This window comes from Eleutherodactylus coqui, chromosome 5, assembly GCF_035609145.1.
Source record: "Eleutherodactylus coqui strain aEleCoq1 chromosome 5, aEleCoq1.hap1, whole genome shotgun sequence".
Lineage (NCBI taxonomy): Eukaryota > Metazoa > Chordata > Amphibia > Anura > Eleutherodactylidae > Eleutherodactylus > Eleutherodactylus coqui.
Genome location: NC_089841.1, coordinates 66,693,080 through 66,707,868, shown reverse-complemented (window position 1 = coordinate 66,707,868; position 14,789 = coordinate 66,693,080). Strand labels below are relative to the sequence as shown.

At 48.3% G+C, this 14,789-nt stretch overlaps 1 protein-coding gene across 1 annotated transcript in view; it reads left to right on the top strand.

Moving 5' to 3' along the window:
* Window positions 1-52: 52 nt before the first annotated feature.
* The window catches only part of KIAA1328 (KIAA1328 ortholog), a 134,787-nt gene continuing 120,050 nt past the window's right edge, over window positions 53-14,789 (top strand). Inside the window, exons 1-4 of the mRNA XM_066602634.1 lie at window positions 53-117; window positions 2,484-2,519; window positions 7,885-8,030; window positions 10,844-10,941. Of these exons, the coding sequence (XP_066458731.1) occupies window positions 69-117; window positions 2,484-2,519; window positions 7,885-8,030; window positions 10,844-10,941 (329 nt within the window). The 5' untranslated portion in view covers window positions 53-68. The remainder of the gene's footprint in view (window positions 118-2,483; window positions 2,520-7,884; window positions 8,031-10,843; window positions 10,942-14,789) is intronic.

The following is a 14,789-nucleotide window of genomic DNA, read 5'->3' as shown; positions in this document are numbered from 1 at the left end:
ACACCCAGAGCGAGGAGGGCGGGGTTTAGACTTGGTTGCTGGGCGCCGGGGGTGGCGGGTGTTTGAAGATGGCGGATGTTGCTGGGGAAGAAGCCGCGGCGTATTGGAGTCAGGACGGTATCCTGTACGGGGGAGTGTGTGTGACGGGTGTGTATGTGCGCTGACATGGAGAGTGCGGGTGTCACCTGTAGGGAGGCATCATGTACTTTATGGTTATATGCACCCCTCCCAATATGAGTGTAGTGGACAGACCAGAACCGAGGCTGTCTGTATGGGGTGGGTTTGAAGCACATGTCACTAGGGAGATGGGGACGGTTCACATGAGCGTGCGCTAAAGCGGTGTATCGCTGTGACTCTTGACTGCGCCTGACAGCGTACCTTGTTACATCTTGGTGCAACCTCCTTAACCCCTTCCCGACGCGTTCTGTACAGGTACGGCGCATGTTCGGTGTGTGTGGCGTGGGTTCCGTCGATTTTCGCTCCGTACACAGTGTGAGTCGGCCATCTCTGACAGCTGATAGCCATCCGCAACAACTGCCATAGGAGATATGCTTTGTCAACTTTCTTTTGCCGCACCCGCTCTATGGGTAGTATTGTATCTTGTCACCACCGTAAGCTAGGGGTTTGACAGCACTTACATGGAGGAGCACCCCTGTCACACCCCTAGCTCCCAATTGGCTGTATTGTTGTCTGGCTGGCCAGCTGGGAAGACACTTGTTCGGGCTGGGAAGATACAGCTCACCACCGCCAGCCATCCTGTCCTCCCCTGTGCTGTAGCGTTGAGATGACCCCGGCGCCGCCGGCCACCCTGTCCTCCCCCGTGCTGTAGCGCTGAGAAGCGGCCACTGAGGGCTATTCCGCTCCCCATCTGCCTCTGAGCATCAGTGCCAGCTGCTGAAGGGAGAGGAAGCAGGGCAGCGTAGTAGTTGTCAGTGGCCACATCCTAGCGCTGTAGGCTGGCAGCCCTGTCACGCCTTCCTGCTCCATGGCCACGCTCACACCTTTGCTCACCATTTGTCATCCTCAAGCCCTCCGCTGTCTGTCCCTCCATGGTACAGCCGCCGACAGTATAGCAGGGAGTACTATGGCGGCCACACTGACAGCGGGGACGGCGGCACACAGAGTTCGCTGACAGCGCTAAGGGCAGGGGTAGCGGCCACACTGACACCGCGGTCGGGAGCAAGCAGAACAGCGGGGGATCTCAAGGTCTGTAGATGGGAGGCAGTCATTTACTTCCACGCCGGGCAGACGGAGGACCGCAGCACATCGCCGATAGGATAGTAGGGCCGGCACAGGCACTCAAATACCAGAGTAAGTTCAGGGACAGTGAGCAACTGCATTAGCCGATCAGCTTCTGGGGGCGTCGGTCTACTTCCTGTGGTGACAAGATACAATAGTACCCGCTCTATATACAGACTTGGGAAGTGCATTCCAGCCTGACCATACAATGCTCAGTTTGCCTCCAGAGACCTGAGGTCGGGCTGGGAGGTACTTTCCGAAATCTGTACATAGAGCAGATGTAGCAAAAGGGAGTGGGCGGCCGATAACACTGATGGTGCAGGTTATCCCTTTAAATGCCCCAATCAGTGTTTGGAGATCCCGAACACCCCCTCACCATGAGATTGCAGGCAGCTGTCTAGGTGCCATGGTAACCAGTGCCTTGTGAAGGCTTGGCTTGTCTTGATAGATTACCAGTTACAATTCAGCATAATGCAATACTCTAGTATTGCGTTATATTGTATGAGTGATCAGTTGGTCACAAGTTCAGGTCCCCGATCAACAGAAACAGAGTAAAGTAAGTTTAAAGTATTAAAAAAATTGTTTAAAAAAAATTTTTTTTCCTAGTCACATTAAAAGCTTAAAAACATAAATAAAAATGAAAAAGTGATATCTCTGTGAAAGTCCAAATAGTAACTCACATTATTAACCGTCCCCTCCCCCATGCTGGACACCATCTGAGAGAAAGGATCTGCAAGAAAATACAATAAAAAGTGATCAGTCTTATGTACCCCAAATGTCAATGAAAACCGCAGATCACCCTGCAAAGACCCTGCCCATCACAGGGCCCCCCATCACAGGGCCCCCCATCACAGGGCCCCATCACCAAGAAAAGAAAAGATGACAGAAAGAAAGTTTTTATTAAATTCCCCACTTTAAATATTTTGCAAGTATCCCAGTTATCCTGATCCTGTAAATGGTACCCCTGAGAGGTGCAGCGTGTCCCGCACGTAACAAGCTGCCGTGTAGACGTGCCACCAGTAGGGAACAAGTAGTGTGAAAGAATGAATGAATGAATGAAAAAACCAAGACTGGAGCAGGGAAGGGGTTAATGTACTGTGACCCTATCCACATAGACAGAGTGAGTGTCTCACCGCTTCCAGAGGGGGAGCGCAGTTGTCGGTGACGTCACATTATTGAGGCCATGAGCCCCTACATGGAGGGTCCTTTTGCTTTGTCACTATTTTCCTTAATTTCCTCCAAAGATTCGGACGAGGAGCAGGAAATGGTCTACATCCCAGGTACGTCCGGCACCACACTGCTGCTTGGCATCTGATGTTGTATCGTCCGGCACCACACTGCTGCTTGGCATCTGATGTTGTATCGTCCGGCACCACACTGCTGCTTGGCATCTGATGTTGTATCGTCCGGCACCACACTGCTGCTTGGCATCTGATGTTGTATCGTCCGGCACCACACTGCTGCTTGGCATCTGATGTTGTATCGTCCGGCACCACACTGCTGCTTGGCATCTGATGTTGTATCGTCCGGCACCACACTGCTGCTTGGCATCTGATGTTGTATCGTCCGGCACCACACTGCTGCTTGGCATCTGATGTTGTATCGTCCGGCACCACACTGCTGCTTGGCATCTGATGTTGTATCGTCCGGCACCACACTGCTGCTTGGCATCTGATGTTGTATCGTCCGGCACCACACTGCTGCTTGGCATCTGATGTTGTATCGTCCGGCACCACACTGCTGCTTGGCATCTGATGTTGTATCGTCCGGCACCACACTGCTGCTTGGCATCTGATGTTGTATCGTCCGGCACCACACTGCTGCTTGGCATCTGATGTTGTATCGTCCGGCACCACACTGCTGCTTGGCATCTGATGTTGTATCGTCCGGCACCACACTGCTGCTTGGCATCTGATGTTGTATCCCTTCCAGATTATCAGACGTGCTGGATTAGAAGTCTATCGCTGCATGTACTTGGGGGTCTCTGCTATTAGAAGGCTATCGCTGCATGTACTTGGGGGTCTCTGCTATTAGAAGGCTATCGCTGCATGTACTTGGGGGTCTCTGCTATTAGAAGGCTATCGCTGCAAGTACTTGGGGGTCTCTGCTATTAGAAGGCTATCGCTGTATGTACTTGGGGGTCTCTGCTATTGGAAGGCTATCGCTGTATGTACTTGGCGGGGGGGGGGGTCTGCTATTAGAAGGTTATCACTGCATGCACTTGGGGGTCTCTGCTATTGGAAGACTATCGCTGCATGTACTTGGGGGTCTCTGCTATTGGAAGGCTATCGCTGTATGTACTTGGGGGTCTCTGCTGTTAGGAGGCTATCGCTGTATGTACTTGGGGGTCTCTGCTGTTAGGAGGCTATCGCTGTATGTACTTGGGGGGTCTCTGCTGTTAGAAGGCTATCGCTTTATGTACTTGGGGGGGGGGGGTCTGCTATTAGAAGACTATCGCTGCATGTACTTGGGGGTCTCTGCTATTGGAAGGCTATCGCTGTATGTACTTGGGGGGGGTCTGCTATTAGAAGGCTATCGCTGTATGTACTTGGGGGTCTCTGCTATTAGAAGGCTATCGCTGCATGTACTTGGGGGTCTCTGCTATTAGAAGGCTATCGCTGCATGTACTTGGGGGTCTCTGCTATTAGAAGGCTATCGCTGCAAGTACTTGGGGGTCTCTGCTATTAGAAGGCTATCGCTGTATGTACTTGGGGGTCTCTGCTATTGGAAGGCTATCGCTGTATGTACTTGGCGGGGGGGGGGGTCTGCTATTAGAAGGTTATCACTGCATGCACTTGGGGGTCTCTGCTATTGGAAGACTATCGCTGCATGTACTTGGGGGTCTCTGCTATTGGAAGGCTATCGCTGTATGTACTTGGGGGTCTCTGCTGTTAGGAGGCTATCGCTGTATGTACTTGGGGGTCTCTGCTGTTAGGAGGCTATCGCTGTATGTACTTGGGGGGTCTCTGCTGTTAGAAGGCTATCGCTTTATGTACTTGGGGGGGGGGGGTCTGCTATTAGAAGACTATCGCTGCATGTACTTGGGGGTCTCTGCTATTGGAAGGCTATCGCTGTATGTACTTGGGGGGGGTCTGCTATTAGAAGGCTATCGCTGTATGTACTTGGGGGGGGGTCTGCTGTTAGGCTATCGCTGCATGTACTTGGGGGTCTCTGCTATTAGAAGGCTATCGCTGCATGTACTTGGGGGTCTCTGCTATTGGAAGGCTATCGCTGTATGTACTTGGGGGTCTCTGCTGTTAGAAGGCTATCGCTGTATGTACTTGGGGGTCTCTGCTATTGGAAGGCTATCGCTGTATGTACTTGGGGGGTCTCTGCTGTTAGAAGGCTATCGCTGTATGTACTTGGGGGGGGTCTGCTATTAGAAGGCTATCGCTGCAAGTACTTGGGGGTCTCTGCTATTGGAAGGCTATCGCTGCATGTACTTGGGGGTCTCTGCTATTGGAAGGCTATCGCTGCATGTACTTGGGGGTCTCTGCTATTGGAAGGCTATCGCTGTATGTACTTGGGGGTCTCTGCTATTGGAAGGCTATCACTGCATGTACTTGGGGGTCTCTGCTATTGGAAGGCTATCACTGCATGTACTTGGGGGGGTCTGCTATTAGAAGGCTATCACTGCATGTACTTGGGGGGGTCTGCTATTAGAAGGCTATCGCTGCATGTACTTGGGGGTCTCTGCTATTAGAAGGCTATCGCTGTATGTACTTGGGGGTCTCTGCTGTTAGAAGGCTATCGCTGCATGTACTTGGGGGGGTCTCTGCTATTAGAAGGCTATTGCTGCATGCACTTGGGGGTCTCTGCTATTAGAAGACTATCGCTGCATGTACTTGGGGGTCTCTGCTATTAGAAGACTATCGCTGCATGTACTTGGGGGTCTCTGCTATTAGAAGACTATCGCTGCATGTACTTGGGGGTCTCTGCTATTAGAAGACTATCGCTGCATGTACTTGGGGGTCTCTGCTATTAGAAGACTATCGCTGCATGTACTTGGGGGTCTCTGCTATTAGAAGACTATCGCTGCATGTACTTGGGGGTCTCTGCTATTAGAAGACTATCGCTGCATGTACTTGGGGGTCTCTGCTATTAGAAGGCTATCGCTGCATGTACTTGGGGGTCTCTGCCATTAGAAGGCTATCGCTGCATGTACTTGGGGGTCTCTGCCATTAGAAGGCTATCGCTGTATGTACTTGGGGGTCTCTGCTATTTGTGCCTTTGTGCAGGTTGAAAAGAATAATTGGGTCCATCATCTGCACAGATGGAGCGGGAACACTAAGCTAACTTAAATGAATTTAAGTCTCCCATGGCAGGGCCAGGGTGACAACACAGGGATGTCTCCACAACGTTGTCACACTTCTATGGCGGCCCGATTTGCCAGATTTTTCACACACTTGTATGAGACCATCTAGGACAGTTTGCACAATCTAGAGACTCAGTTACAGCAAATATGGAGCGATATGCTGCAGGATACCATACTGGACCTGTATGCCTCCATGCCCACCCGTATTACATCTTGTATACAAGCCTGAGGTGGTACAACATGGTACTAGAGCCTCTGTGCCCTCTGTATCACATCTTGTATCCAAGCTAGAGGCGGTACAACAGGGTACTAGAGCCTCTGTGCCCTCTGTATCACATCTTGTATCCAAGCTAGAGGCGGTACAACAGGGTACTAGAGCCTTCATGCCAACCTGTATCACATCTTGTATCCAAGCTAGAGGTGGTACAACAGGGTACTAGGGCCTCTGTACCCTCCTTATCATATCTTGTCTCTAAGCTAGAGGTGGTACAAAGGGAACTAGAGCCTCCATGCCCGCCCGTATCACATCTTGTATCCAAGCGAGAGGCGGTACAACAGGATACTAGAGCCTCTGTATCATCTCTTGTATCCAAGCTAGAGGGGGTACAAAGGGTACTAGTGTCTCCCTACATGGGGTCAGCTTACAAACGATGATCCTTTTGCTCTGACTGTAATCCCTTATAGTAACATTAGTCACAGTTTCGTTTCATTCCGACAACTCTTAGGGGAGGCGTTTTTTGCCCCTTGGCCAATGAGTGTAAATACTACTTTTTGATTCTTGCTCAGGTCTCCAATTAATTTTGCTGGGATAGAGTAATCTACAATGAGGAGCTGTATGCATGGACGGCAGCCTTCTGACTCATTAAGGCCACAGTGACGTGGGCAGGCGCCATATGGGGCTGATGCAGAGGGTCTAATTCAAAAACATGCCACACATCACTTCTGTGAAACTGCAGTCCTCAGCTGCTTGTCGCACGAGCGGCAGACGATCGCAGGTGGTTCCCACATCACATCGCGTGGCTTGTGAGTGCCGTGCAATGTCTTTTAAGGTCCCATCAAAAACTATGGGAGAGCCAGTCTTTGGGAACATCCAAAGATAGAACGTGCTCCTTCCCACCCCCGAGGATGGGTTACATAGTCGCGTGAGTTTGGGGCACATGGCATAACTTGTATGAGAATATCGCTCATAGGAATAAGCCCGAACCCCTTTCTGGAGTGCCGAATGGGTCACCGGCTCCCAATTCCCTGACAGACAGGCTATGCATAGGACCTGGAAGTGTCCTGTGAGTAGGTGCAGTAAAATATACGGTCCAGCCAGCATTTAGATGAATAAAAAATACCACATTTTTATTCCTCCATGAAAAGATAACCAGCGACGTTTCTACCCGCCTCCTGGGTCTTCATCAAGCATAGTTATCACAGGTAAAATGACACGCATATATACAGAAATCCATTACAGCTGCATCAAGGAATACTGTTAACCCTTAATGATCCAAACACTTACCGTATATATGGTAATACATAGAAAGCATAGTAGGGAGCCATCCCAGCTAGTCACCAAGATGGGGTTAATCCTCCTGATTCAAAGAACCAGTGTGTCTAATGTGCATGAGCGGCACCGCGTGCCCTCACATGACACTACATCACTCGTGCGTCATATCCGCTCCATAGATATCACTAATCCACGCCTGCGTATCACAATATCACATGATCGCCATCGTGATCATGTGTTCAGCCATACCTCAACAGAACAGAATGGGCATGTGACAGAATTAAGTGGTCACATGACCACAAAGAAGCGCTCACATGTTTAGGTCCTATATTATCGCGACATACAGCGCACGCGCACATGGGTCTCATGTCTTGATTATACTGTATAATATTAAGCAGGATCACAGCATCTTTATATAATAAGCCATCCTTGTCATACTTTGAAAAAGCCATATTAATCAATAAGACCGATTATCAGCAGCACATTTTGCATTAATTAAATTGAGGGACCCCGCTATGCAAGCAAACAGAGCTCAAAACATATCCCACCTACACTTAATCAAAATGTCCTAAATATTATCTCTAAGAGATGATCATGATTATTCAGGATGTGAGCAGTCGCAGACTGCCATTTGTGTCCTCTCCCGACGGTTGGGGGCTGCAGGTTGTGCACCGCTGCTCTGGAGGTGGAGGGGGCTCCCTATGGTCCGTGGTGCTGGACACGTTCTATGCACGAGTCCTTAGTGTGCCTTCTCTGCTCAGTCTGCTATGGTGCCTATTATTGGGATGTGCCGGTTGTCTTAGCTGTTCCTGATCTTCTATCCGTTCCTATTATTCAGGACTCTGTAGAGAAGGAAACTGCAGACCGGCTCCTAGGACGAAGAGCTCGAAGGCCGTCACTACAAAGCCAAGTAACGCAGGTCCCGGCCCCGCTGCGCCCATGGATTTACTGTCAGACTGGCGACACAATCCTCCCGAGCAACAGGTAAGCTCACTAGTTCTATCCGCGGTCTGTAATAACGGTGTGTGCAGTCAGTGTGACGGAGGGAAATGTGTACTAATACAAGGAATGTTGCACAGATAAGGCAGGGTTCACACACGGCGGATTCCCGTCGGAAATCTCGCGGTTTAAGCCGCGGCGGCTTTGAAGCGGTCCGGCCGCATGCATTTCCGTTGCGGCCGGCTCTCCCATAGAGGAGAGCGCGGCCGTAACATAAATAAACAAAAAACCGACTGTAAACAGACATGCTGCTGCTTTTGAAACCGCGGCTGCGGCCGCCGCAGCCGCGGTTTCAACCGGATTTACCGCAGCGGATTAGCCGTCCCGTGTGGACGAGGTTTCTGAGAAACCTCGTCCACATGGCTGGCTAATCCCGAGATTAGCGGCCGCGGGCGGATCTGCTGCGGCAGAACCGCAGCAAATCCGCCCTGTGTGAATGCAGCCTAAAGGTCTTCTTACGTAGACTGATGCTTAACCCCTTCCTATTGCAGCCCTTTTCTTTCCCGCTTTAAATACCACTCTGACAGCGGTATTTAAAGTTTTAATAATTCCGACGAGCGGCGCGGCTCGTTGGAACTGCTGCCGCCGGGTGTCCGCTGTAAGAACAGCCTGCACCCGATGTTGTATGGAGCGAGATCCACCCGCCATCCTGCTCCATACAAACATTTGTTCGGACTTGCGAACAGGTTCCTGGAACTGAACCTGTTCACAAGTAGGGGAGCATCTGTATTAATCAGTGTTGGCGCCGTTCATTTCAGTGAATAAAACAACCCAAGCCCGTGGTTCTTCATTGGCTGATTTACCCGTTCAGACAGGCTGAATATTGGGGAATGGAATGTTGTGCTCAGCAATTGGGCCGTGCCATGAGGTCAAGCCGTACGCCGCCGCAAGAGGGAACGTTGGCTGAGGCCACTCAAGGTTTTGCATCCGTTTTTACCTCTTGGACCCCGTTCACACAATGTAATCTCGCTGTGGATTCTGGACCCAAATCTGTGGCAAAATCCATGCCAGCCTATTACTGTAGTGAACGCTGTGGAAATCCGCGCTGCAGTTTATATGACGGGGATTCTTCCACAAGCGGATTCTGAAATCTGCAGCACAACGGACCTGTCAGTACTGCCCATAATTGCATCCGGTTCCTGCGTGCGGATTTACCCCACTGACTGGTGCTAAATCCAGGGCAGATCCATGGGTGTAACTGCTAGATCACACAGGAAAGTCTTGGTTTTTGTATCCGACACACCCGTCACTGTGTGAGTGCGGCCTCGGACGTGTTCACATGGGAAGAATGGGGGACAAGCCGTAGGTTTTGTGCCGGGGATCCGCATGCTGATTGGCTCCGTTCAATGCCGGGAATCTGCTTGAGGAATCTATAGCAATTCATTTTATTATTTTTGTGTTGTGGATTTTCTGTAGAATGTCTAATCCGTGGTGAAATCTAGCGGTGATGTCATCCGTGTGCGTTGTGTGTTTCATGGATCACTCCAAGGCTGGGTTCACATCAGCATTTTGTTTCCGGTCTTCCTGTTCTGTACTCGCAGCATAGGATAGATTTCCATCTGGTTTCTCTTTTTTTTTTTTCCATTGTACAGAATGTGCATTTTTTGTGGCCCACTGACCGTGTCGCATTCTACTCACCAGCCTGCAGCTCTGGTTTGGCATCGGCAGTACGGTCTGAGCACTGACCTCTCCTCCCCAGTGTCTGTGTTCATCAACCTATACGCAGTGCAGGCGCCAAGGGGAGTGGCCAGTGGTCACACATTGCGCTGCCGCCGCTGAGCTGCAGGCTGGGTGAGTGGGCTGCCTGGCAGGGGCCAATAGGAAGGGTTGCTATTACTACTGGGAATACTATAGGGGGCACTATTACTACTGGTACTGCCCATATAAGGGACACTTTACTATTGGGGCCACTATGATGGTCACTATTACGGTTCGTTCACATGGGTGTAAAGCAAGCTCATTTCGGTTGTGCAAATACGCCAAGTGCACATGCAAAAAACACAAATGGGTCTATTTAAATGGTGCGCAAATATGTAATGAATGTGTAGGTTTCCTGCTTCTACTAGATTGCAGGAACAGAGGCTTTAATCTGCACTGTACATCTGCTATCAGCGAGGTTTAAAGCCCAGGACCAAGTATCGTATATTTACTTTACTTGGTCCTAAAGGGGTTAATGAGAGCTGCACCTGCAATTGCCAGCACCAGCCACTACACCGGTCGGAGCAGCAGCTTCTGCTTCGTACCCCTCACTGTAATGGTGCTGGTTCCCGATCAGCTGGGGTGCTTAGCGGCGGACTCCGGCCCATCCACTATTGATGAGCCATTCTGACTATAGGTCATCACTAGTATCTCCCTGCAAAACCCCTTTTAATCCATTCTCTGCGGAAAAAGTGAACTGACCCGCTGGGTGGATTTTCACCGCATGTTTCATCCCTTTAATGAGGAGATAAATGGACAAATAGAGCATGTGGATTGCAGCGCGTCGACTATATAATCCGCTACGGGTAATGCGTCATGGTTGGGCGTACTCAAGTATATTTTAACTTTGACTGACTGTCTTGGAAAAAGAAAAGTGACCGTGGTGATCATCTTAGAAGTGTCTGTAAATTCCACGGCGTCTCGTTCTGCAGCGCCAGTCGCCTCGTCTTACGCTAATCTTAGAGCTGCCTTTCAGGCTCCTTGAGCCGCCTCTCCCGGTAATTGTATAGTAAAGGATTACCTCCGCCGTCCCGCGTCTGCGCCCTCGTTCAGGTGACCCGCATCCTCGCTAAGTGTCCTCTCGCTTCCTCTCTCTCCAGGTGGTTCAGCCAGAAGCAGGGATAAGAAGTGCGTCTTTGAAGGATTTGTGCCCAGAAGACAAGAGACGAATTGCAAATCTAATCAAAGAGCTTGCAAGGTGAGCCGCCCCTCTACCGCCTGATCTCAACGCTTAGCGAGACTCTCCGCAGCTTTCCAGGGAACGAGGCTCCACAAGCACAGGCATATCAGATGGAGATAGCGTGATTACACAGGAAATGGGGGATACAAGCGCTCCGCAGTCAAGAGGGCTTCTACTTACCTTAAGATTGGAATCAGGCTTAGGTTTAATGAGAATCTGAAGAGCCGCAACATTCTCCACCCGCTAAATATGTCAGCTAGAAAGATGCGAATGCCAGATAATGGCTGCTCAGACCGGCTGATTTAAAGGGGAATCCCACCAAAGAACTGGAAATCAATAGATTGCAGGGGTCCATGTAGGTTTAGGGCTGTGGGCTCTTTTACACGGAACGATCATTCAGTTTCTCGCTGGATCGTCCAAAAAGGAACGATAAACGTTCAGTGTAAATTCTGCCAGCGACTGAATGACAAACGAAATGGGTTCATTCATTGAATGCAGGCATGAGGATCAGACGACGATCGGCCTAAGTAAAGAGGTGGTCATTCATCTATGAACGGCTGCCTGTTTACTGTGAGTGGAGGCGGGCAGCCAGAAGACATCCGTCGCACTGTGTGTCCATTCGCTGAACCAATTATTGCTCTTGTATAAATTTCCGCCCGTCTGCAGGCGGCCTAAGTCGTTCACATAGCTATATGAGTGAGGGCTTGTTTTTTGTGGGACGTTTGTATTTTTTGTAATGAAACCACTCTAGGATACATATCATGTGTTGTAGGGCTTTTTTTTTTTATTAAAGTTTTTTTTTTTTGGGGGGGGGGGGGGGGGAGCGGAAAAAGTCCCCCTCAGATATTCAACCTCCATTTTTGGGATTTTGTTATTTTGTTTTCACGGCATTCACCATTAATAATTTCTCTTCTCTGGATCAGCACAATTACTGCGATACGAAGTTTATATAGATTATATAGAAACCATTGAATCTGCATCATCGCATTCTTAGACCCATAGCATTTTTATTTTTTGAGTATCGGGGCTACGTGGGGCCTCTTTTTTGCGGGAAGAATTTTAGTTTTCATTGTTACGATTTTCAGGTACATCTGACTCTTGGATTGATTTTTATTGCGTTTTCGAGAGTCACACAAAAGAATAGATCCTAATTCTTGCGGTGCTACTTTATGGTGTTCATTATGTGAGTTAAGTAACAGAATATGTGCATTGTTTGGATCATTATGAAGGCAATAATATCTATTATGTGCTGCTCTTAAAAAAATAAATAAAAATCTGATATTGGATCTGTATAAAAAAGGTTTTTGTAGATGAAAAAAAATGCATATTTTTTTTTCTAACAATTTTATTTTAAAAAACAAAACTTTATTGAACTTTTTTTTTTCTTTGTCCCTTAAGAGGATTTGACAATGTGGTCCTTCGATCGTACACTGCATTAGTTATGTAGTGCATTCTGCAATACATATGCTATCAGACTGTTAGACTCTGCCAGATGTTACATGGCAGACATGGAAGCCGATGTCAGGCCTGCAGCTGCCATGGGAGCCTATTGGTATCTTGCGATCTCATTGCGGGGTGCCGATGGGCGACAAAACGTGCTCCGTTCCCCTGTCATCTGCTTACATGCTGCAGTTGCTATTGATTGTGGGGTTAAACTGCCCAGATCTGATGTTTCTCGGTTCCTGGCAGATACAGCCAGAGGCCAGCTGTCAGTCGGCCAAGCCACTGCCTTTAAAAAGAGAGATGTGCAGGTTTACAGCCATACAAATGTGCATTCTAAAGCATAACTAAACCTCCTCTGTGATAGTGACCTGTCCAGAGGCTTTGATCAGTGGGGGTCTGGGTGCTGAGGCCTTCACCGATCACTAAAGCAGAGGGACAGAAGCATTCAGCGGGGCACTTTGCCCGTTAGGTCGTCTATACAAGCAGTGATGGTAACCGCCAAACCAACGCAGTGTTCAGATGAATGCTTATGCACGTTCATTTTACTGGTGGGCTCTGACCCCCATTGATCAAGGCTTCTGACACATCAGAAGTTTAAAAAAAGTTTAGTTATACTTTAAGCTAAAGGGAGAAATTGGTCAAAATCTATTCTCTACCTTTTGAAGTCCCCGCTGCTCCATCACTGCCAGTTCTTGTGGCCTTTGTGATGGCGGTGACGCGCCTTATAGGGGTTAGAAACCTATGGTTGCTTTCTCCCAAACACAGCGTGGCCCTTGTCCGTGGGTTGTGTTGGTATAGCAGCTCAGTGCTCATTCACTTCAATGGCGTTGATCTGCAATACCTGACACGAGCGGTGTTACTAGAGTGGTGATGGGGTTTAACAGGTGAGTAATGGTTTATCTTTTTTACTTCATGTTGATTCCCATTAGCTTAACCCCTTAATGACGCGGCCCCCTTTTTTTTTTCCATTTTTGTTTTTTCCTTCCCCCTTTAAAAAAATTGTAACTCCTTTATTTATCCATTGACGTCGCTGTATGAGGGCTTGTTTTTTGCGTGACGAGTTTTATTTTTCAATGATGCTGTTTAATGTCCCATACAATTCTAAATGGAGTAAAATAAAAAAAAAAAACGACATTTCGACATCTTTTAGTGCGTCATGTTTCTACGGCGCACAAACTGCAACAAAATGACATGATAACTTTATTCTATGGGTCGGTACGATTACTATGATACTAAACTTGTTTAGGTTTTTTTGTTTTTTTCTCTGTTTTTTTACCGTACTACTTTTTTTTTTTTCCCCCAAAGACATTTTTTATTTTTTCAATTATTTTCTGCTGCATCTTCTGCGCGCAATAGATTTTTTATTTTTCCGTCGATGTAGTTCAGCGATGGCTTCTTTTTTGCCGGATGTCCTGTAGTTTCCGTTAGCACCAATTCAGAATACATACGACTTTTTGATAGCTTTTTATTGCGTTTTTTTCTGGGAAACAGGGTAACTGAAAGTGCATTTCTGGCGTTGTTTTTTTTTTTTTTTTTTTTGGACGACGTTCATGGTGCGGGGTAAATAATGCGCTACTTAGATAGGTCAAACTTTTACGGACGCAGCAATACCAAATATGTATTTTTCTTTTATGATTTTAGATTTTTTTATTATAGGTATGACAAAAGATATAGGGGTGATTTTAAAATGTTATTACTTTTATTACTTTTTTATTGTAAAATAACCAAAAATAACTTAGATTTTTATTTTTTTTTTTACTTTTAAGTCCCCCCTGGGGGACTACAATATGCAATACTTGCATCGCTTTTGCATAGGACGTAATGCTATAGCATTACGTCATATTGCACTCTGACAGGCAGCCTATCAAGCCACCCTACGGGGATGGCTTGGTAGGCAGTCTGCTGAGGCAGCCCTGGGGCATTTCAGAAGACCCCTGACAGCCATGACACCTGCACGGCTCCCCCGATCTAACCGCGGGGGGCCATACTGGACCCTTGAACTTCGTTTGGGGCATTTAAAAGGTTAATAGCCGCAATTGGCCGTACGGCCTATTGCAGCTGTTGCCTGTGGGTGTCAGCTGTAATGAACGTCCTGGAGCGGGAAGGGGTTAATTATCTTCAAATCTTGGCAAACCCTTTGGGCCAGTGACAGCTGACCATATTCTGGTCTTACTCCTGTATCTGTAATATATACAGGGGTCCTGCCCTGAGCTACAAGCATCATAGGTTCCTAAGATTTGGGTCAGCTGACCCGCCGATCAGGCTGGGACTCTTGTCTGTATTACAGACGCATAAATGTGCCCGGAATATGCCCTTCTGCCACTGGCCTTGAGCTTGTACTCTAGAAATTCGGGTGACTTACTAAGCAAAATATGCTAAAAGATGGCACCCGGCACACACCATTAATTAAGTGTTTACTACTT